This window comes from Xyrauchen texanus, chromosome 2 (genome assembly GCF_025860055.1).
Source record: "Xyrauchen texanus isolate HMW12.3.18 chromosome 2, RBS_HiC_50CHRs, whole genome shotgun sequence".
NCBI lineage: Eukaryota > Metazoa > Chordata > Actinopteri > Cypriniformes > Catostomidae > Xyrauchen > Xyrauchen texanus.
This window is the reverse complement of record NC_068277.1, coordinates 31,121,107-31,138,762: the sequence shown is the minus strand read 5'-3', so window position 1 is coordinate 31,138,762 and position 17,656 is coordinate 31,121,107. Positions and strand designations below refer to the sequence as shown.

Here is a 17,656-nt window from a genome sequence, read left to right as displayed (position 1 = left end):
TGACATATTGTGCTACTAGAACCAGTGACGTGCGGTGATGTCTTAAAGAGGCTAGGTACTGAGTTATGAAAGCCAGATTACCTGATTTATTGTTTAAGCTAATAATACGTAATAACAGTGAACGTTACGCACAAGCGCGGCATATCAATAAATGTAAAAATCAGGATGAATTATTTGTCAATAAAAAAAAATAAATAAAAAAAAATCAGGATGTATATCGTGTACTCTCTCTCTCTCTCTCTCTCTCACACACACACACACAGTGAACGCGGCATATCAAGAAATGTATGTATTTTATATATAATATATACGATTTTGTTAATATATCTTCATTAGATATTATTATACAAAATTCAGTAGTCAAAACACAGAACATATAACAGAACATAAGTTGTTTATTTTTTACAACATTATGTGCTTATTTTTTTATGTGCAATCTTCATCTTTATAACAGAAGATACAATACAACAGTCCTTTACCTTTTCATTGTGGTAGGTTATATACAGTTTCCTTTGCTCGTCAAGTGCAGGTCGATCCGAGATTTTCCAAAGGTTTTCAGTGTAATTTGACACTGGATGTGAACTGACGACTTTTCATGCTTGGTTAAAGCTGCGAGCAGGTTGTTCAAATCACAATATCCCGCTGAAGTCCAAACAGTCCGACTGGTTGAAAAAAGCAGGCAGGGATAGCAGTACAGCCGCTGATTGTTAGCACAGCCACATAGCCAATCTTTTCTTACATACCAATCAGTTTGAAATGATCGGATAATTTTTGTGCCCTTTTGCTGTACTAGTCAATCTAAGGCTGGCGTAGACCTCCCTCTTGCAATTAACTCATATTTGGAATTAAAATCGAGCTTGGAAAAAATTCTTAATTCCGTGATTACAGCCGGTGCTGTCATTTTGATTTTGAATTTGGCGGGGATTAGGCATGTACGCTAGCTGTGGTGTAATGACGTTAGCTATGCAAATGTCCAGGAATATCTCGATTTTAATTGGTCCATGTCTGATACGTAACGGAGATGATTACGGGCATAACATATTTACGTCAAAAGGCACAGTAGAGTTGTGCTTTTTGCCGTACATGTTAAAGAATACAGGATCGAAGTGCGCATGCGCAACATGGGTTTTCCGCGTGTTGTCTGCAATGAATGGACCGTAAAAGCACTGCTTATTCTACCATTTGTTTTTAGCTGATTATGCATAACTGCTACATTTGTCATCATAACGTCTAAACAATTGGAATAACACACATATTGCATATATAAATCACAAGAATAAAAAGTAAAAATACAAATACAATTTTATTATTTAATAAACATTTTATTTTAGAATTTTGGCAGGGTAGGCAGTGCCTAGTTTGCCTATCCAGACCGCACGTCAGTGACTAGAACAGTTATGGAACAGAGTGTATCGAATCTCACCAGTTTATGTAATAAAAGGTATTAAAACTAGCAAAGTGAGCAGAGCTCGCCATTTACAAGTCAGATCCTCGCATGGCATCACGTGACAGTAATAGCACTTCTTAAAGAGCAGAGCAAAATGTATGAATTATGTTTCAAAAACAAATTGAAGACTAAGATAGATTATTGACACAGTTTAGCTGAACATGTACTGTATTTTTCTTCTTCAGAACAATAATCTTAAGATCTGCTAAAGTCAATGTGCTCCTTGTCATCTATTGAGCAAGCTCTTCTGTCACAGTTATATAGAGCTCTAGTTGAAATACATCTTCTGTCTGGGAGAAGTAATAAATGGTTGGCCACAACTTTGTGTTCTCTTTCAGTAGTTTCTTAACACTGACTCAGCCTACTCCATTCCTCAGCTATGGCTTCTTTCTTGCCTTCTTTCAGTAAACCAGGGATGGATAGCTGACTTGCTTTGGTTTGTTGTATTTGAATGTAGACAATTATGGTTCCATTGTCTAATAATGTGGTATCTTTCTGGAATTAACCAATTAGAGTTTTTAATATTTGTCCGAGTTGCACAGAAAGTAAGACTTCAGAGAGAAAAAAAAAAAGAAAGAAAGAAAGACGCTGTGAATGGACAAAAGGATGTAGAACCTCTGAAAAAGAATGAAAGTATGACTAAGGAAAGAAGACAAAGGACCACGCTATGATGTCATCTTCCTTTCCTTCTATTCTGTAGTGGTGCAAAATAGCAGGGAGAGTCTCTTTTAAGCATGAAAAAAGGTCCTAAGAAAATCTTAGACCTATGCATTTTCACATACCTATTTGAACTGAAAATCTGAAAACTAATAAAAAAAACAAGTTGTATCTGGCTGGGTTGAGGAGGCTTAGCACTGATCTCTGAAGCCAGATCTCTTAATTTGATGCAGCGCACTGTTAGAGAGCTGAAAGCCAAACACGGATCAGGTGACACTCTGGGTCTTATGTCATGTAGACCAGAGTAATGCCATCCAAATGAAAGCCACCTGAGAAAGAACTTTCTAATTTCTCAGTTATCTCAAGAAAAAATAATAATTTATCTACATTTTATGCGTGATTATGTGTTGTCAAACTAGAGGCAAACAAGTACAATATAATGAGACTTTAGACAAGTAATATACTGCTTAAAGAGGTATAATGAGGTAAAAGTGTGCAATTTACCATTATATTTTCTTTTTCAGAATTTAACGGCTTGTCCTCCACAAGATACCAAATCAAAGGCCCTGGATTCCCTTCCAAGTCTCTTGTCCCCAATGGAAACAGAACAATGGCAGTACGTGTGACTACGTTCAGCTAATTTCCAGTCCAGAATTTTTCAGTTGCATCAACACATTTTTAAAGATAATGATATTTAAACTTGTTTTAGTCACAGACTTAGCTTTACAGTGGAGATTGTGACAACATTTTCATTAAAATTTAAAGTGTCAGTTTTTGGCTGAGAGTTTTTCACTGCTTGATGTTAGCTACACAGGTTAATTTATTTATTTTGAATATAATTTTGTCAGGTTAGGGCAGGTTAGGGCAGGTTAGAACAGCGGCCTATAACTGGCTATTTGCTGGACTGATATCAAGATCCACAACCCCTTGACAATGACACTTTGTGTGGCTGCACCCCTAACACACAATGATGTAGTATTTCGCGTTCTCCTGTGGGAGCTGTGTTTAGATGGCAAAGTGCAGTTCTAGCAAGCTGTGGAATTAAGCTCAGAGCCCATGTGCATATGAAACATTTCTAACCAAAGACCTCATGAGCCAAATGGTGAACCAGAGGCCATGTTATCCTTCAGTGTGATATCAATGTATCTCTTCCAGACTATTCTGGAAGAGCAGTTATGCAGTTAATGCACCTCATAATTGATATTAGACGCAAACATTGCAAAAGTAATTTTTTACTTGTTTTGCATTCAAAATATATAAATATCCTTACCCCTTTATGAAACGGTGTTAGAATATGGTAACAGAAACAAGACCAGTTTTTACTTTTCAAGTAAATGTAAATTGGTTTAAGAATGTTTAGATAAGATAAAAATACAGAGAAGAAAACCAATATTTCTGTAGTGAATTAAAAACGTGTATAATATAATCTTGATATCGGTACAGTTTGGTTTACTTTTTAACTAATCTGTTCTTCTTGCTATACTCAGACCCCCCGAATATCTCAGTATGCAGGTGGATTTTCCTCTCGCTCTGCAGTAGAAGTGGGCACTCAGCACAGAATTAGCCGTGGTGTCTCCATGCCTGCAGTAGTGGGACGTCCATACATGCTTCAAGACGATGCACATGCGAGTGGCTTTTATACTAACCATATGCAGACAATGGACTCTAGAACTATGAGTCGTGCTGAGCTGGAGGCAGCATCAATAGGCGGGCATACATTCCAGCGGCAATCATCTCCTGTGGCTAACTGGAAGCCATCCTATGGCCAATGCCCTTCGCTGAATGTGGTGCATAGGCAACGCACCCTCAGTGGAACCCTGGCACCGGGGGGATTCAGCAGAGGCTGGAGGGAGTCAGAGTTTGCTCATCAATATTCATTTAAAGGCCCCTCTCACCGAACCATCAGCCGTATAAATAATCGGCAGGTTCAGCAACAACAGCAGCAAAAGATGGGTGGCAGTAATATGCAATGGCAGCAGATGTCCACTGGGGGCAGCAGTCTGATGGGTGCTGGACATTACCAGGGTACCATAAAGCGAGCAGGGTCTGTGCATAGTATGAAGAGTGTTGGTCGTGGTGTGGACGTGTGTGATGGTTTGGCAGATGGAACTGTTGATGCCCTTGGCGGGTAAGAGTAATTAATTTTTTTATATGGTAAGGTACTATGACGCCACTGAAACAGATCAATAGTCTTGTTTCAATTGTAACTGCCCCTTCAGAGCACCCTTTCCACAACAGTAGGTTTTCTCCATTTCATTTTTTGTAAATTTGGCTGTTAATGATTTGTGTGGCTCTTACAACTGGAAGTTTACTAGGTAATACCACAAGTACAGTACAGGAGGTATACCGCATAGAAGCAGTGTGCATGTTGGATACTTTTGCTCTTAATAATTATTGAACTCATATTAGCTACAAATTTATAAATCTTTTCTATCATGGTTTGTTTTATTTTTAACATATTCCTGTTTGTGTGCATGGACAGAATCCATAACCTGGACATGACCAAAGCAGTCAATTATATTTCTTCCACTGACGTTGCCATGCAGATGTTGGGAGCAGCCTATATACAGCATCAGTGCTACCACAGTAATGAGGCAAAGAGCATGGTAAAAAACATATACATATTATAGTGTTACAATATTAATTTGAAACAAAAGGCAGGCATGGAAGTAACATATACCTGTACAATGTAAGGACTAAGACATTTTTTTTCAATCTACTCAGTGACCTTCAGGAACTTACAAAGTTCAGTTTTTGAAGATCCAATGTTTTTGATTTTTTTTTCGAAATGTCTATTACTTGATGAATAAGTAGTTGATTGTGTGTTACCTCAGAAAATACACTGCAGTTGTTCTCTTGATACAGTGAAGTGCTTTGATTAGATTGTGTTTGATCACATCCCCGTTATGTCCACCTCCTACCTGTCAAGTCTGTAATGAATAAGCCGAGTTCAAGAATAAGGTTGTTTAAGGACCCCATTAAATGGCTTGGTGAGTGCCGTTTTCTTTCCTGTGTTGACGTATTTCCAGTCAAAACAGAAAGTTGGGCGGGATATATATCATCCCCATCTTTAAATGGCCAAGAGCCTTTATATGCTATAGCCATGAACCATGATCTGCTACCTGCTATTGCTAGTCAGTTTTAAGTGGTATTAGGGGGAATAAACATTCTCATTTTAGAGTTTTATGGGACAAAAATAGTGGATATACGCCAATGAGTGCTGATCAGCCATCAACAATTTGTGGAGAGAAAGAGAAAAAGTGTCTGTTTGACATTGTAAAGTTTAAAGAGTACACAAGCATAAGATGCTAGCCTCAAAGCTAACAGACATGAAAAAAAAAAAAAACTCCCAATTTTTATATCATGCGGTCTTTAAATGATTTATTGTATTAGTTTTTTTTGCATATGAATTCAATTGTATTATATTCGGTATGATATAAAAAAACTACCAATCTTCTTAGATATTAGCATAATATACATTATATTAAGGTGCATTTACACGTACCTTCACATGGCAAAATTCCACGGGCTGAGATGGAGTGGGCGAAAATAAAATTGTCTAGCAGCCTTTTTAATTCTGGACTTAATACTGTGTGAGAGTGAAGTTAAAAAGAAACTCAATGCTAAAATGATATCCTTGTCCATTGTGAATATTTAGTGTAGCTGTAGACGAAGCACCACCCACACAGAGGTCACTGCCAAACCAAACCAATTCCCATTGGTTATCACGGCATATTCGGCAGCTAAAATACTTGAACTCCACGCAAAATCCGGAAGGGGAAATTCTTCGCCACTGGAAGTCCATCATGCAAAATTCACTATTGCGTGGATTTCCATTGAAATTAGTGTATTTCGCCAAAGGAGTTTCGCAGTGTGAAGGTGTGTATGAATACACTTTTAAAGGAATATTCAAGTTCCTCACTGCAACCTCGATTTTTGCATTTTTTAAAGAAAAGGAGGGGCAAGTCAAAATAATTTTTTGTGGTAATCAACATTATGCCACAAATGCTGTCGATTGAGCATAACTTGTATTGAACCTGAAAAATTCCTTCAGGAGCATGGTTGTTCTCATGGCTTATTAAGCTGCTTATCCTTCACAATTGTTTTATGTTACATGTTCAAGCCAGCTGCAGAGAATACCTTCACTCTGCCTTTAATCTTTATCCAGGACCTCAGGGGGCAGAACATTCCGCCTGAGAGCACATCATGGCAAAACACAGACAAATGCTTGAGAAGGTTGCCATGTTAGGCTGAAAGCTTTCACTGAGTAGTGCTTAAACAATAAGTGATTTTTGTCTGTGAAGTTTGAAGCACAGCAATAGGATTTTGAAGGGATTTTTTTGGGGAATCAAGTTAATGAACTGATGAAAATGTATTATTTTTATGTCTCAAGTCAACTTTTGCTCTCGTACACATGGGTTCCTCCTTATTTTTGTAAAGATGCTGAATCTGAAGGGCATCCAAGTGTTAGTGCAGCTTTTCAGCAGTGAGAACCAGGAGGTGCAGCGCTATGCCACAGGTGCTACACGCAATCTTATCTACGAGAATATGGACAACAAGACAGCACTTATTGAATCTGGTGGCATTAGCAAACTAATTGGTGCTTTAAGACAACCAGATGATGAACTACGCAAAAATATAACAGGTACGTTTGTGTGAATGGAGTTATTGTCATAGTGTCCAGTGTCAACTTACATAGGACGGGGGATATTTATGTGCTCACTTGGAGCGGATCTGTCAGTGCAAACAGGTGGAGTTAAGTAGAGAAGTCATTGAGTGTACTCTGAGACACAGAGAAAGGGCGAGCGAGAAAAAAGTGTCCTGGTTGTTACCTGAACTCATTCCAAGTCTCAGATGCAGTGGGAAGTGGAATCTCAGAGGACTTTGTGCTTTGTGAGCTATGCTATCACACCACCCCCACACCCCCCCCCCCACCCCCTCATGCAAACACACACACACACACACACACACACACACACACACACACACTTAGTAAACAATCCTTGACATTCTTTGCTGCTCCACTTTGGGGTGCCAGATCTCTTAGTGACATTTTATGACTTGTACTGTTATCTATGCTGCGTTACAAACCTCACAAGACACTAAAGGCTTAGTGCTCTGTATACTACAAATCTCCCAATGGGCAGTTTAAGACTTCTTAGAATCTTTCAGACATTTTTCAATCTAAAAGTGAAAAAATGCTCTCTTTGTGCAAGGGCTCTTTGTTCGAGTGTAAAAAAAAATAAAATAAATAAAACTGTGGCAGGCGTTCCGCCTCTGTTGGGCTGGTTACCTTGGCGCAAATGCTTTGTTCACACAGGCAGCAAAGATTTGTTACCATATCTGACTTCAATCCATTTAGTTTTTAGCAAAGGAAAAAGTGCCAGTTCCCCTTCTGTCATTCACTCGATGTTGTGTCAATGAAGTGACACTAGGGGTCGATCTTGAGAGCCTGAACCACCATCAGATCTTTGAGAAAAAGCCAATGAGAATTGCCGAGTTGAATTTGCTAAGAGAGGATGTGGCACAAGGAACTTATGCCACATGCCCTGTACCGGTGTAAGTGCTCCACAGGTTTTCAGTTTCCTTGTAAACATCCTGTGATGGATCTTCCATGGCACGGTCTCCCCCTTCCTTGTGGTAGACCCACGTCTCCCTTGGCAGAGCCCTCTCTGCCCCGGTCGGTGTGTTATAGATTACAGGCATAACATATTTACGTCAAAAGGCACAGCAGATTTGTGCTTTTTGCCGTACATGTTAAAGAATACAGGATCGAAGTGCGCATGCGCAACATGGGTTTTCCGCTTGTTGTCTGCAATGAATGGACCGTAAAAGCACTGCTTATTCTACCATATGTTTTTAGTTGATTATGCGTAACTGCTACATTTGTCATCATAACGTCTAAACAATTGGAATAACACACATATTGCATATATAAATCACAATTATAAAAAGTAAAAATACAAATACAAGTTTATTTTTTAATAAACATTTTATTTTTGAATTTTGGCAGGGTAGGCAGTGCCTAGTTTGCCTACCCAGACCGCACGTCAGTGATGATGACTGTAGCTCAACTATCCAAATACCCTATGTAGCTCGACAATAACTGTGCATATAAATGTACTGAGTGTTATAGCTGAAAGTACTATTAGTTGTTATACTACAGCATGTTCAAATGTATCTTACATCTACAAGCATAAATCAGAACTCATTATGGAGTAATAAATCATTTAAACTTTCTCTTTTACAAATTTCTCTCTCCGCTTTCTCTCTATCTCTCTCTATTTCTCTGTAGGTATTTTGTGGAACCTGTCTTCTAAAGACAGTCTAAAGGAGAAGCTGGCTAGAGAGAGTTTGTCTGAGCTGACAGAGAGAGTGCTGGTGCCTCTATCTGGAGGTGGAGATGCTGGCGTCATTCAACAGAGTATGTCTGAAGCTGATATATTCTACAACACTACAGGCTGCCTCAGGTACAACTGCTCACAGACCTTCTCACGTACACGTATACTGTATTTAAAGTACATGTGCACTGCTAGGCACACTCTGTAGGTCTATCAAAGTAATATTACTTCCATACACACCTATGAGCATCACCTTCTGATTTGCAAACTCACAGACACACACAAAGATTGGGGCGGCTGTGGCTCAGGTGGTAGAGCAGGTTGGGCACTAATCACAGGGCTGGTGGTTCAACTCCTGGCCCACACGACTCCACATGCCGAAGTGTCCTTTGGCAAGTCACTGAACCCAAGTTGCGCCCAATGGCCCAGTGTGTGGGTGAATGAGTTCACAGTGAAAAGCACTTTCAAAACCGCTAAGGTTAAAAAAGGGCTATATATCATGTTCGGGAAAGTTCACGAGATGAACCTAGCAAAGTGCAGACCATTTACACACATACTTTTAGACTATTATACTATTCACTCTGTTTGTTATATGCAAGATTGTAACATTCAACAGAAAAAGAGTTACAGCACATCAATTGATGTCTTGCTACAAAGATTTATAGACACACTAAAGATTAATCTGCTATGTAGATTTAAATGCACAATAAAAAAAAATCATAACTATGACACCTATTGGTATATTTTTCAAGGAACCTGAGCTCAGTAAATGAAAGAACCAGGCAACAGATGCGGGATACTCAAGGCTTAGTGGACTCTCTGGTTGGATACATTCAAAACTCCCTACAGGATGAAAAAAGAGAGGAAAAGGTCAGGCCAGAGAATCAACATTAATTTGTACTATCTAAGATATATGTTAGGCCTGGGCCAATGCGAAAGTGTGGCAATGTCAATTTTGCCAAGTGTAAAGAACTAGAACTAGTCTAGAAGGCCAATTTGAATACTTTTGTCATCGAAAATAAGTATATATGCTAAATCAAGAATTGTAATCAGTTGCTGTAATCATACTGTAATCAACTACATCATTTCCAGAACTATTTGAAACTGTTATTCTCTATTTCTGTGCTTTCAGGGTGTAGAGAATTGTGCATGTGTCCTGCGCAACATGTCCTTCCAGCTGTACTCTGAGATCCCAGCCTCAGTTCAGATCCGTTTGGAAGGGCCCACTCGAGCACAGGACACACGGCACAGTGACCCCATAGGCTGCTTCACCCCGCAAAGTAGGAAATCAAAAGATGTTAGTCACTCATCCATAATCCTTAATCAAATTTGTTTCATGAATTTATTTCTGAACTTTTCTAAAAATAATTGCTTGATTATTAATTATTTATATATGTATATTCAGTGCATTCAGAAAGAATTCAGACTCCTTAATTTTTTTCACATTTTGTTATGTTACAGCCTTATGCTAAAATGCTTTAAAAAAACAAAAAAATCACATCAATTTACTCTCCATAACCCATAATGACAAAGCAAAAAACAGATTTTTGCTAACATTGCAAATTTCTTTACAAAAAAAAACTGAAATATACAGTAACAATGACTAGTACTAGGTTTCGCCAGCCACCTCACGATACAATACATATTGCAATACACGTCACAATTCAATATTTATCACGATACACCACGGTATTATGATTAGATTTAGATTTTAATTTAAATTAATTTGGGAATATTTCATTTATAATGTCCATTTTGCTTACAATATGAAAGACATTTTATTTTAGCTAATGCTGTTATTCATGATACAGTGGGCCTTCTAACTTGTTAAATTATGGCCATATACTTTTTACAAATTTTATTTTATCATTAGTTTTTAATTTTTTGGTGGCATTTGAGCTTTTTAAAAAAATATATAATCCATGTATTACATCAATAAATATGAAATTGCATATATTATATTGCATATATACCATATATTGTTACATGTATTTTGTTTACATGCCTAATTTGTACAATTTACAAGTATTTATTTAGATATGTAGTAAGTGCTAAAACTGTGACTCTTTAGCACCTGTGGCAGGGACTTTGACAGACGAGTTTGCTTGGTCCATCGCCTTCTTTACAGCATCCATATTATGTGTTATTAGAATTAAATGTTTATTTAGTTGTTTTCAATAAATATCTGGCTGTAGAGAACACAAAGTATATTAAAAAGTACATTATTAAATAACAAATGGTTTGCTTGAATTTCGTCATTGGACTCATATCACACAGAAAGAGTCAAAGCTTTTACTCTCAACACGCATTGAAAAGATCTCTGTGCTAAACTTCTTCACCACTACACCACTCCAACAGACTTGAGGCTGTAATCGCTGCCAAAGGTGTGTCAATTAAGTACTGAGTAAAGGGTCTGAATACTTATGTCAATGTGATATTTCAGTTTTTTTCTTTTTAATAAACTTGCAAAGTTATAAAAAATCTGGATTTTGCTTTGTCATTATGGGATATGGAGTGTAGATTGAGGTGAAAAAAAATTATAACTTACAAAGCATTTTATTATAAGGCTGCAACATAAACTGAATGAATTCACTATATGACTTCAATTATATATATATATATATATATATTCATGGTTGAGAGGGTTATTTCTGAAATGTATTCCACTACAGAATACATGCTGTAAAATTGAATTTGTATTGTATTCCGTTAGAATACTCAAGGTCAGTAATGTATTGTAAATAATTTGGATTTCTTCTTCAGCACTGGTAGATTTTTTTCACTTGTTTTGACTATAAAAACTCAGTACAGTAAGACAAAATACACATGTTAAAAATACATTCGCTGAAAAACCTAAATATCTTATGCAGTGTTGTTTCTAAAACAAGATTAATAAAATTTATTTTTTAATATTTTTTAAGGAAAACAATACAAAAATGAATATCAAAACTAATATCAAAGGTCATACAAAAAAAAAAAGAAATAATGATCCAACATGAATTTTTTTTTATAAACAAATATGATTGTGGCTGGTAACATGTGCATGTAAAATGGCTAGAAATAGCATTTTAGCTTAGCGTAAAGCACAAAACACAAGGTTTATTTCTATTTCTTCTGCTCCAAACTTACTTCAAACTTACTTCTCTGTCTGCTCGTATGAATGTAACACATCATAAGAAAGTGTTTCACTGCCGTTCAAATGCACTTTGGATTGCATTATTTATATGTATAAATGTTGTTCATCTGAAAGGACTAAATATTAAATGTAACAAAATGACAATGAAATGCAAAGTGATCTTTTCAGTAATCAAAATACTTTTTGAATGTAACTGTATTCTAATTACCAATTATTTAAATTGTAACTGTAGTGGAATACAGTTACTTATATTTTGTATTTTAAATACGTAATCCCATTACATGTACTGTGTGTGTGTGTGTGTGTGTGTGTGTGTGTGTGTGTGTGTGTGTGTGATATATATATATATATATATATATATATATACATACAAGTCAGAATTGTACATACACCTTAGCCAAATACATTTAAACTCAGTTTTTCATAATTCCTGTAAACTTCTGACTTCAAATATATATATATATATATATATAGAGAGAGAGAGAGAGAGAGAGAGAGAGAGAGAGAGATTATATATAATATAAAAAATTTTAGGCACATTTTTAGATGTTTCACAAGAGTATTTGTCTTAAGATGGTTATTTTATATCTTCTGCTTTAGTGTAGGAAATATACATTTTAGATTCATACTGTCTTTTTTATGAGCTCATGTTGTGCCGAAGCAGAGAAATCAAGAGCTGTCCACCTTCTCTGAAGTTGCACGAGTCCCTAAAGGTGCAGAGTGGCTGTGGCACCCAAAAATAGTCGGCTTATACAACAGCATCCTGCAGAGCTGTGAGACAAATACAGCCACAAGAGAGGCTGCAGCAGGAGCCTTGCAGAACATCACAGCGGGGGAGGCCAGGGTGAGATACCCCTCACTCAACTTTTCACAGGGGATTATATTAACTGGAAGCACAACTGGAATAGTTTACCCAAGAATTAATGTTCATAATTTACTCACTCTCATGTTATTCCAAACGAATGACTTTATTTCTTATGTGGAACTCAAAAGAAGAATTATCACGGTTGGTCTTTTCAGATTTCAAGTTATAAAAAGGACCCAAAAGTATCATAAAGGTAGTCCATGTGGCTTGTGAAACATATTCCAAGTCTTCTGAAGATATATGATAGGTTTTTGTGAGAACCAATACAAAATAAATTTTTCAGTGACAATCTTAAAGTGTGTTGTGCTAACACTAAAAACAACACATGTTCTTGTGTGGACCTCTATCCACTGCCATTGTACATTGAAAAGATGGACTGCAATTAAAACGTCTGCTTTTGTGTTCCACATAGGAAGGAAAGTCATATGTGTTTGTAAATGATGACAGACTTTTTATTTTTGGGTGAACTGTTCCTTTAATCAAATAACCTTAATTATGACATCAATATACATATACATTACATACATCTTTCATCTAAGATATAAACTGTACATCTTTCACCTTTATCTCTGTTCTTTTAACCATTGCAGTGTATTATTTAGGTCTCCTATATCTGTCTGCCCTTATATCTCTCATGATCTGCATGTTTCTGCCATTGCTGTTATTTAATTTCTTTGTTCTCAGTTTTTTTCTGTGTCTCCATTTTAATCTGGCTATCTGTAAAACAATTTTGTTCCTTCTCACTCTCTCTTTACCCTTCTCTCTCTCTCTCTCTCTCTCTCTCTCTCTCTCTCTCTCTCTCTCTCTCTCTCACTCTCTCTCTCTCTCTCTCTCTCTCTCTCTCAGTGGGCATCAGTGTTGAGTCACGTGGCACTGGAGCAGGAGCGGATGTTGCCAGTGATACTTCACCAGTTGCAAAGCCCCACTGATGCAGAGCTCCGTTCTCTCACAGGTTTGCTGAGGAACCTCTCCAGACACAGCAAAAACAAAGCTGACATGGGTTAGTGTAAGACTTTCTTCCTTCGTGTCAGTCTAAAGCTCTGTTTTTAATCTCCTTTTAATGTAAAACACACCAACTAATGTTTCAACATTCTGCCAAACACATGTCTAGCTCAGTCAAAACTTGAATAAACTTATTGCACAAGCAGATAACTATGAAAACTACTATGACAATGGCTATATTTATTTCCTTCTCAGCCACTCTTTTTATAGACCACTGTCCAATTTTCTTCCACATAGAACAGATTACTTACACGTTGTTGTTTTTACTGCACTTCAACCCACATTAATACTTTCTTCAGTTCGTCAGTTCCCAAAAGACACATTTTTGTATTGCTCCCAATATCCACAATTCTGCCGCCCATTTCTCCCCACCCTGAACTTTGAGTTTTCTGCAAACACTGTAATTCACCCCCGCCACAGGGCTCCCACTTCATCGCACTACACATATGTCACTCTATTTTATTCTTCCTGTTTGGATTATTCCAGCTATATTTGTTATTGCTTTTTATCCATAGCTACCAAAGTGGTTAATGTTCTAGTGACCAAACTCCCCAGTGACGGACATCAGAAAGACCCTTCTAGTGATGTTGTGGTCAACATTTGTGGGGTTCTCAACAATCTGGTTACAGCAAGCTCTGTAGCTGCAAGAGATATCACTTTCTTTGATGGACTACCCAAGCTGGTCAGCATTAAGACATCCCATGACAACAGGTGATACAAGAAAGTTTAGTCATATATGATAATTTTCCACCTTGTCTCTGGCCCTCTGTCTGAAACACTCGATTTTGGCCTAAGCGTCTCCTTTAAACCTTAATGTAAACATATCAATCCACACTGATATGAGCCAAAAAACCCATCCAAAACACGTCCAAAGCATGGTGAACTAGACACACACACATACAGTATCATCCTGCACTGAAGTGCACACACCGGAAGCACATCAAAACCATCAAAGATGTCCATCTAGTGCATGTTTACATACACCAACAATTAAAAATAGCATAGATAAGCTCAAGAAGGATTCCAGGATGCATTTGTGCTTAAAAGAGCAAGAGCATCTCAGCTGAATGAAACATAATGACAAACAAACAAACAAAAAACAAAGAGTCTAATTTAGATTTTTATGGGGTCTTTAATATTGTAATTGCTTCAGAGAACAAGACAAAAAAAGCTTTTAATTTGTATGTAAAAATGCAAATATATTTATCTTACATTCACAGAACACAATGATATTTTTGTGTCCCCATGACACTACTAATTTAATTAACAGGATGAGGTTTTGCCCCAAGTGAAGGAGTTCAAGTACCTCGGGGTCTTGTTCACGAGTGAGGGGACAATGGAGCGGGAGGTTGGCCGGAGAATCGGGGCAGCGGGGGCGGTATTGCACTCGCTCTATCGCACCGTTGTCACGAAAAGAGAGCTGAGCCGAAAGGCAAAGCTCTCGATCTATCGGTCAATTTTTGTTCCTACCCTCACCTATGGTCATGAAGGTTGGGTCATGACCGAAAGAACTAGGTTGCGAGTACAAGTGGCCGAAATGGGCTTCCTCAGAAGGGTGGCGGGCTTCTCCCTTAGAGATAGGGTGAGGAGCTCAGTCATCCGTGAGGAGCTCGGAGTAGAGCCGCTGCTCCTTTGCGTCGAAAGGAGTCAGTTGAGGTGGTTTGGGCATCTGGTAAGGATGCCCCCTGGCCGCCTCCCTAGGGAGGTGTTTCAGGCACGTCCAGCTAGGAGGAGGCCTCGGGGAAGACTTAGGATTAAGTGGAGAGATTACATCTCCACACTGGCCTGGGAACGCCTCGGGGTCCCCCAGTCAGAGCTGGTTAATGTGGCTTGGGATAGGGAAGTTTGGGGCACCCTGCTGGAGCAGCTGCCCCCACGACCCGAATTCGGTAAGCGGTTGAAGATGGATGGATGGATGGATGGATACTAACTTAGTCACATTATCTGATAGATTTAACTATTATTGTGTTTTGACATTTTTTTTTAATTGAACATTTATTTATTTTTTTTCATCTGAAGATCAGCTCATTTGCATGTCCCCATTCATCACCACTACAATTTAATTGGTTGCTTAGAATCTAATCCTTAACATAATTTAAAAACAAATCTAATCTGACCTAAATGTTTATTTCATTCAATTGAAATAGTATGCTTTGTAGAATGCATAATAATAATAACAATAGAAATAATAATAATAATTATTATTATTATAAAGGTTTCATTTTTCTGACATCATATTTGAGGGAGTATCTTAATAAAACTCATAAGGATCACACATGACACAATAACATCTCTTTATTAGTATGTCATGACCATCTTTACATTGGCCTTGCCAACCTCTATATTGCACATTGTTATGGGAAAAAATCACAAGGATCAGTTTTGTACTAATCCTTTTCAAGGCACAAAGTACAAAAACAACAAATGTAAGTTATGTGATGATATAGTAAAGGCTGTTATTAGCATTTTTAGACTGACTTTCAGTCCCCATAATGCTAAACCCTGATATATTTGGAATGTAGCAGGCTTAAAACACAAGGCACATTGAAACTTTTTCTTTAAAAAGTACTTAGATATTCATTACAATTATGGATACTTAAAGTACTGTGTTGGTGTTGAAATAATGCAGCATTTTAGGGTTAGTAAGAGTAAATAACTATTGAAATACAACTAATTTGAATAATGGGAAGACGTACCCCTTTTAGTGGTCCCTCGATATATACAGGTGAAACTCGAAAAATCAGTAATTCAACTTAAAAGGTGAAACTAATATATTATATAGACTCATTACAAGCAAAGTAAGATATTTCAAGCCTTTATTTGATATAATTTTTATGATTATGGCTTACAGCTTATGAAAACCCCAAATTCAGAATCTCCGAAAATTAGAATATTACATGAAATCAATAAAAAAAAAGGATTTTAAATACAGAAATGTCAGCCCTCTGAAACGTATAATCATGCATATGTACTCAGTACTTGGCTTGGGCCCCTTTTGCATTAATTACTGCCTCAATGCAGCGTGGTATGGATGCTATCAGCCTGTGGCACTGCTGAGGTGTTATGGAAGACCAAGATGCTTCAATAGCGGCCTTCAGCTCTTCTGCATCGTTTGGTCTCATGTCTCTCATCTTTCTCTTGGCAATGCCCCATAGATTCTCTATGGGGTTCAGGTCAGGCAAGTTTGCTGGCCAATCAAGCACAGTAATACCACGGTCATTGAACCAGGTTTTGGTACTTTTGGCAGTGTGGGCAGGTGCCAAGTCCTGCTGGAAAATGAAGTCAGCATCTCCATAAAGCTTGTCTGCTGAAGGAAGCATGAAGTGCTCTAAAATGTCCCGGTAGACGGCTGTGTTAACTCTGGACTTAATAAAGCACAGTGGACCAACACCAGCCGATGACATGGCTCCCCAAACCAGCACAGACTGTGGAAACTTCACACTGGACTTCAAGCATCTTGGATTGTGGGCCTCTCCATTCTTCCTCCAGTCTCTGGGACCTTGGTTTCCAAATGAGATGCAAAATTTGCTCTCATCAGAAAAGAGGACTTTGGACCACTGAGCAACAGACCAGTTCTTTTTTCTTTAGCCCAGGTAAGACGTTTGACATTTGAAGCCCATGTCCAGGACCCGTCTGTGTGTGGTGGCTCTTGATGCAGTAACTCCAGCCTCAGTCCACTCCTTGTGAAGCTCCCCACACATTTGAATGGCCTTTTCCTGACAATCCTCTCCAGGCTACGGTCATCCCTGCTGCTTGTGCACCTTTTTCTTCCACACTTTTCCCTTCCACTTAACTTTCTATTAATGTGCTTTGATACAGCACTTTGAGAACATCCAACTTCTTTTGCAATTACCTTTTGAGGCTTTCCCTCCTTGTGGAGGGTGTCAATGATGGTTTTCTGCACAACTGTCAGGTCATCAGTCTTCCCCATGATTGTGAATTCAACTGAACCAGACTGAGAGACCATTTAAAGGCTCAGGAACCCTTTGCAGGTGTTTAGCTGATTAGAGTGTGACACTTTGAGCCTACAATACTGAACCTTTTCACAATATTCTAATTTTCTGAGATTCTGAATTTGGGGTTTTCATAAGCTGTAAGCCATAATCATCAAAATTATATCAAATAAAGGCTTGAAATATCTTACTTTGCTTGTAATGAGTCTATATAATATATTAGTTTCACCTTTTAAGTTGAATTACTGAAATTAA

The 17,656-nt window shown here is 37.8% G+C and overlaps 1 protein-coding gene across 1 annotated transcript in view; it reads left to right on the top strand.

Annotated features, from left to right (window-relative positions):
• The window catches only part of LOC127662789 (plakophilin-3-like), a 46,117-nt gene that overhangs the window by 14,234 nt on the left and 14,227 nt on the right, over window positions 1-17,656 (top strand). Inside the window, exons 2-11 of the mRNA XM_052154133.1 lie at window positions 2,629-2,720; window positions 3,592-4,232; window positions 4,587-4,710; window positions 6,545-6,749; window positions 8,400-8,574; window positions 9,198-9,315; window positions 9,578-9,742; window positions 12,246-12,425; window positions 13,293-13,446; window positions 13,964-14,159. Of these exons, the coding sequence (XP_052010093.1) occupies window positions 2,629-2,720; window positions 3,592-4,232; window positions 4,587-4,710; window positions 6,545-6,749; window positions 8,400-8,574; window positions 9,198-9,315; window positions 9,578-9,742; window positions 12,246-12,425; window positions 13,293-13,446; window positions 13,964-14,159 (2,050 nt within the window). The remainder of the gene's footprint in view (window positions 1-2,628; window positions 2,721-3,591; window positions 4,233-4,586; window positions 4,711-6,544; window positions 6,750-8,399; window positions 8,575-9,197; window positions 9,316-9,577; window positions 9,743-12,245; window positions 12,426-13,292; window positions 13,447-13,963; window positions 14,160-17,656) is intronic.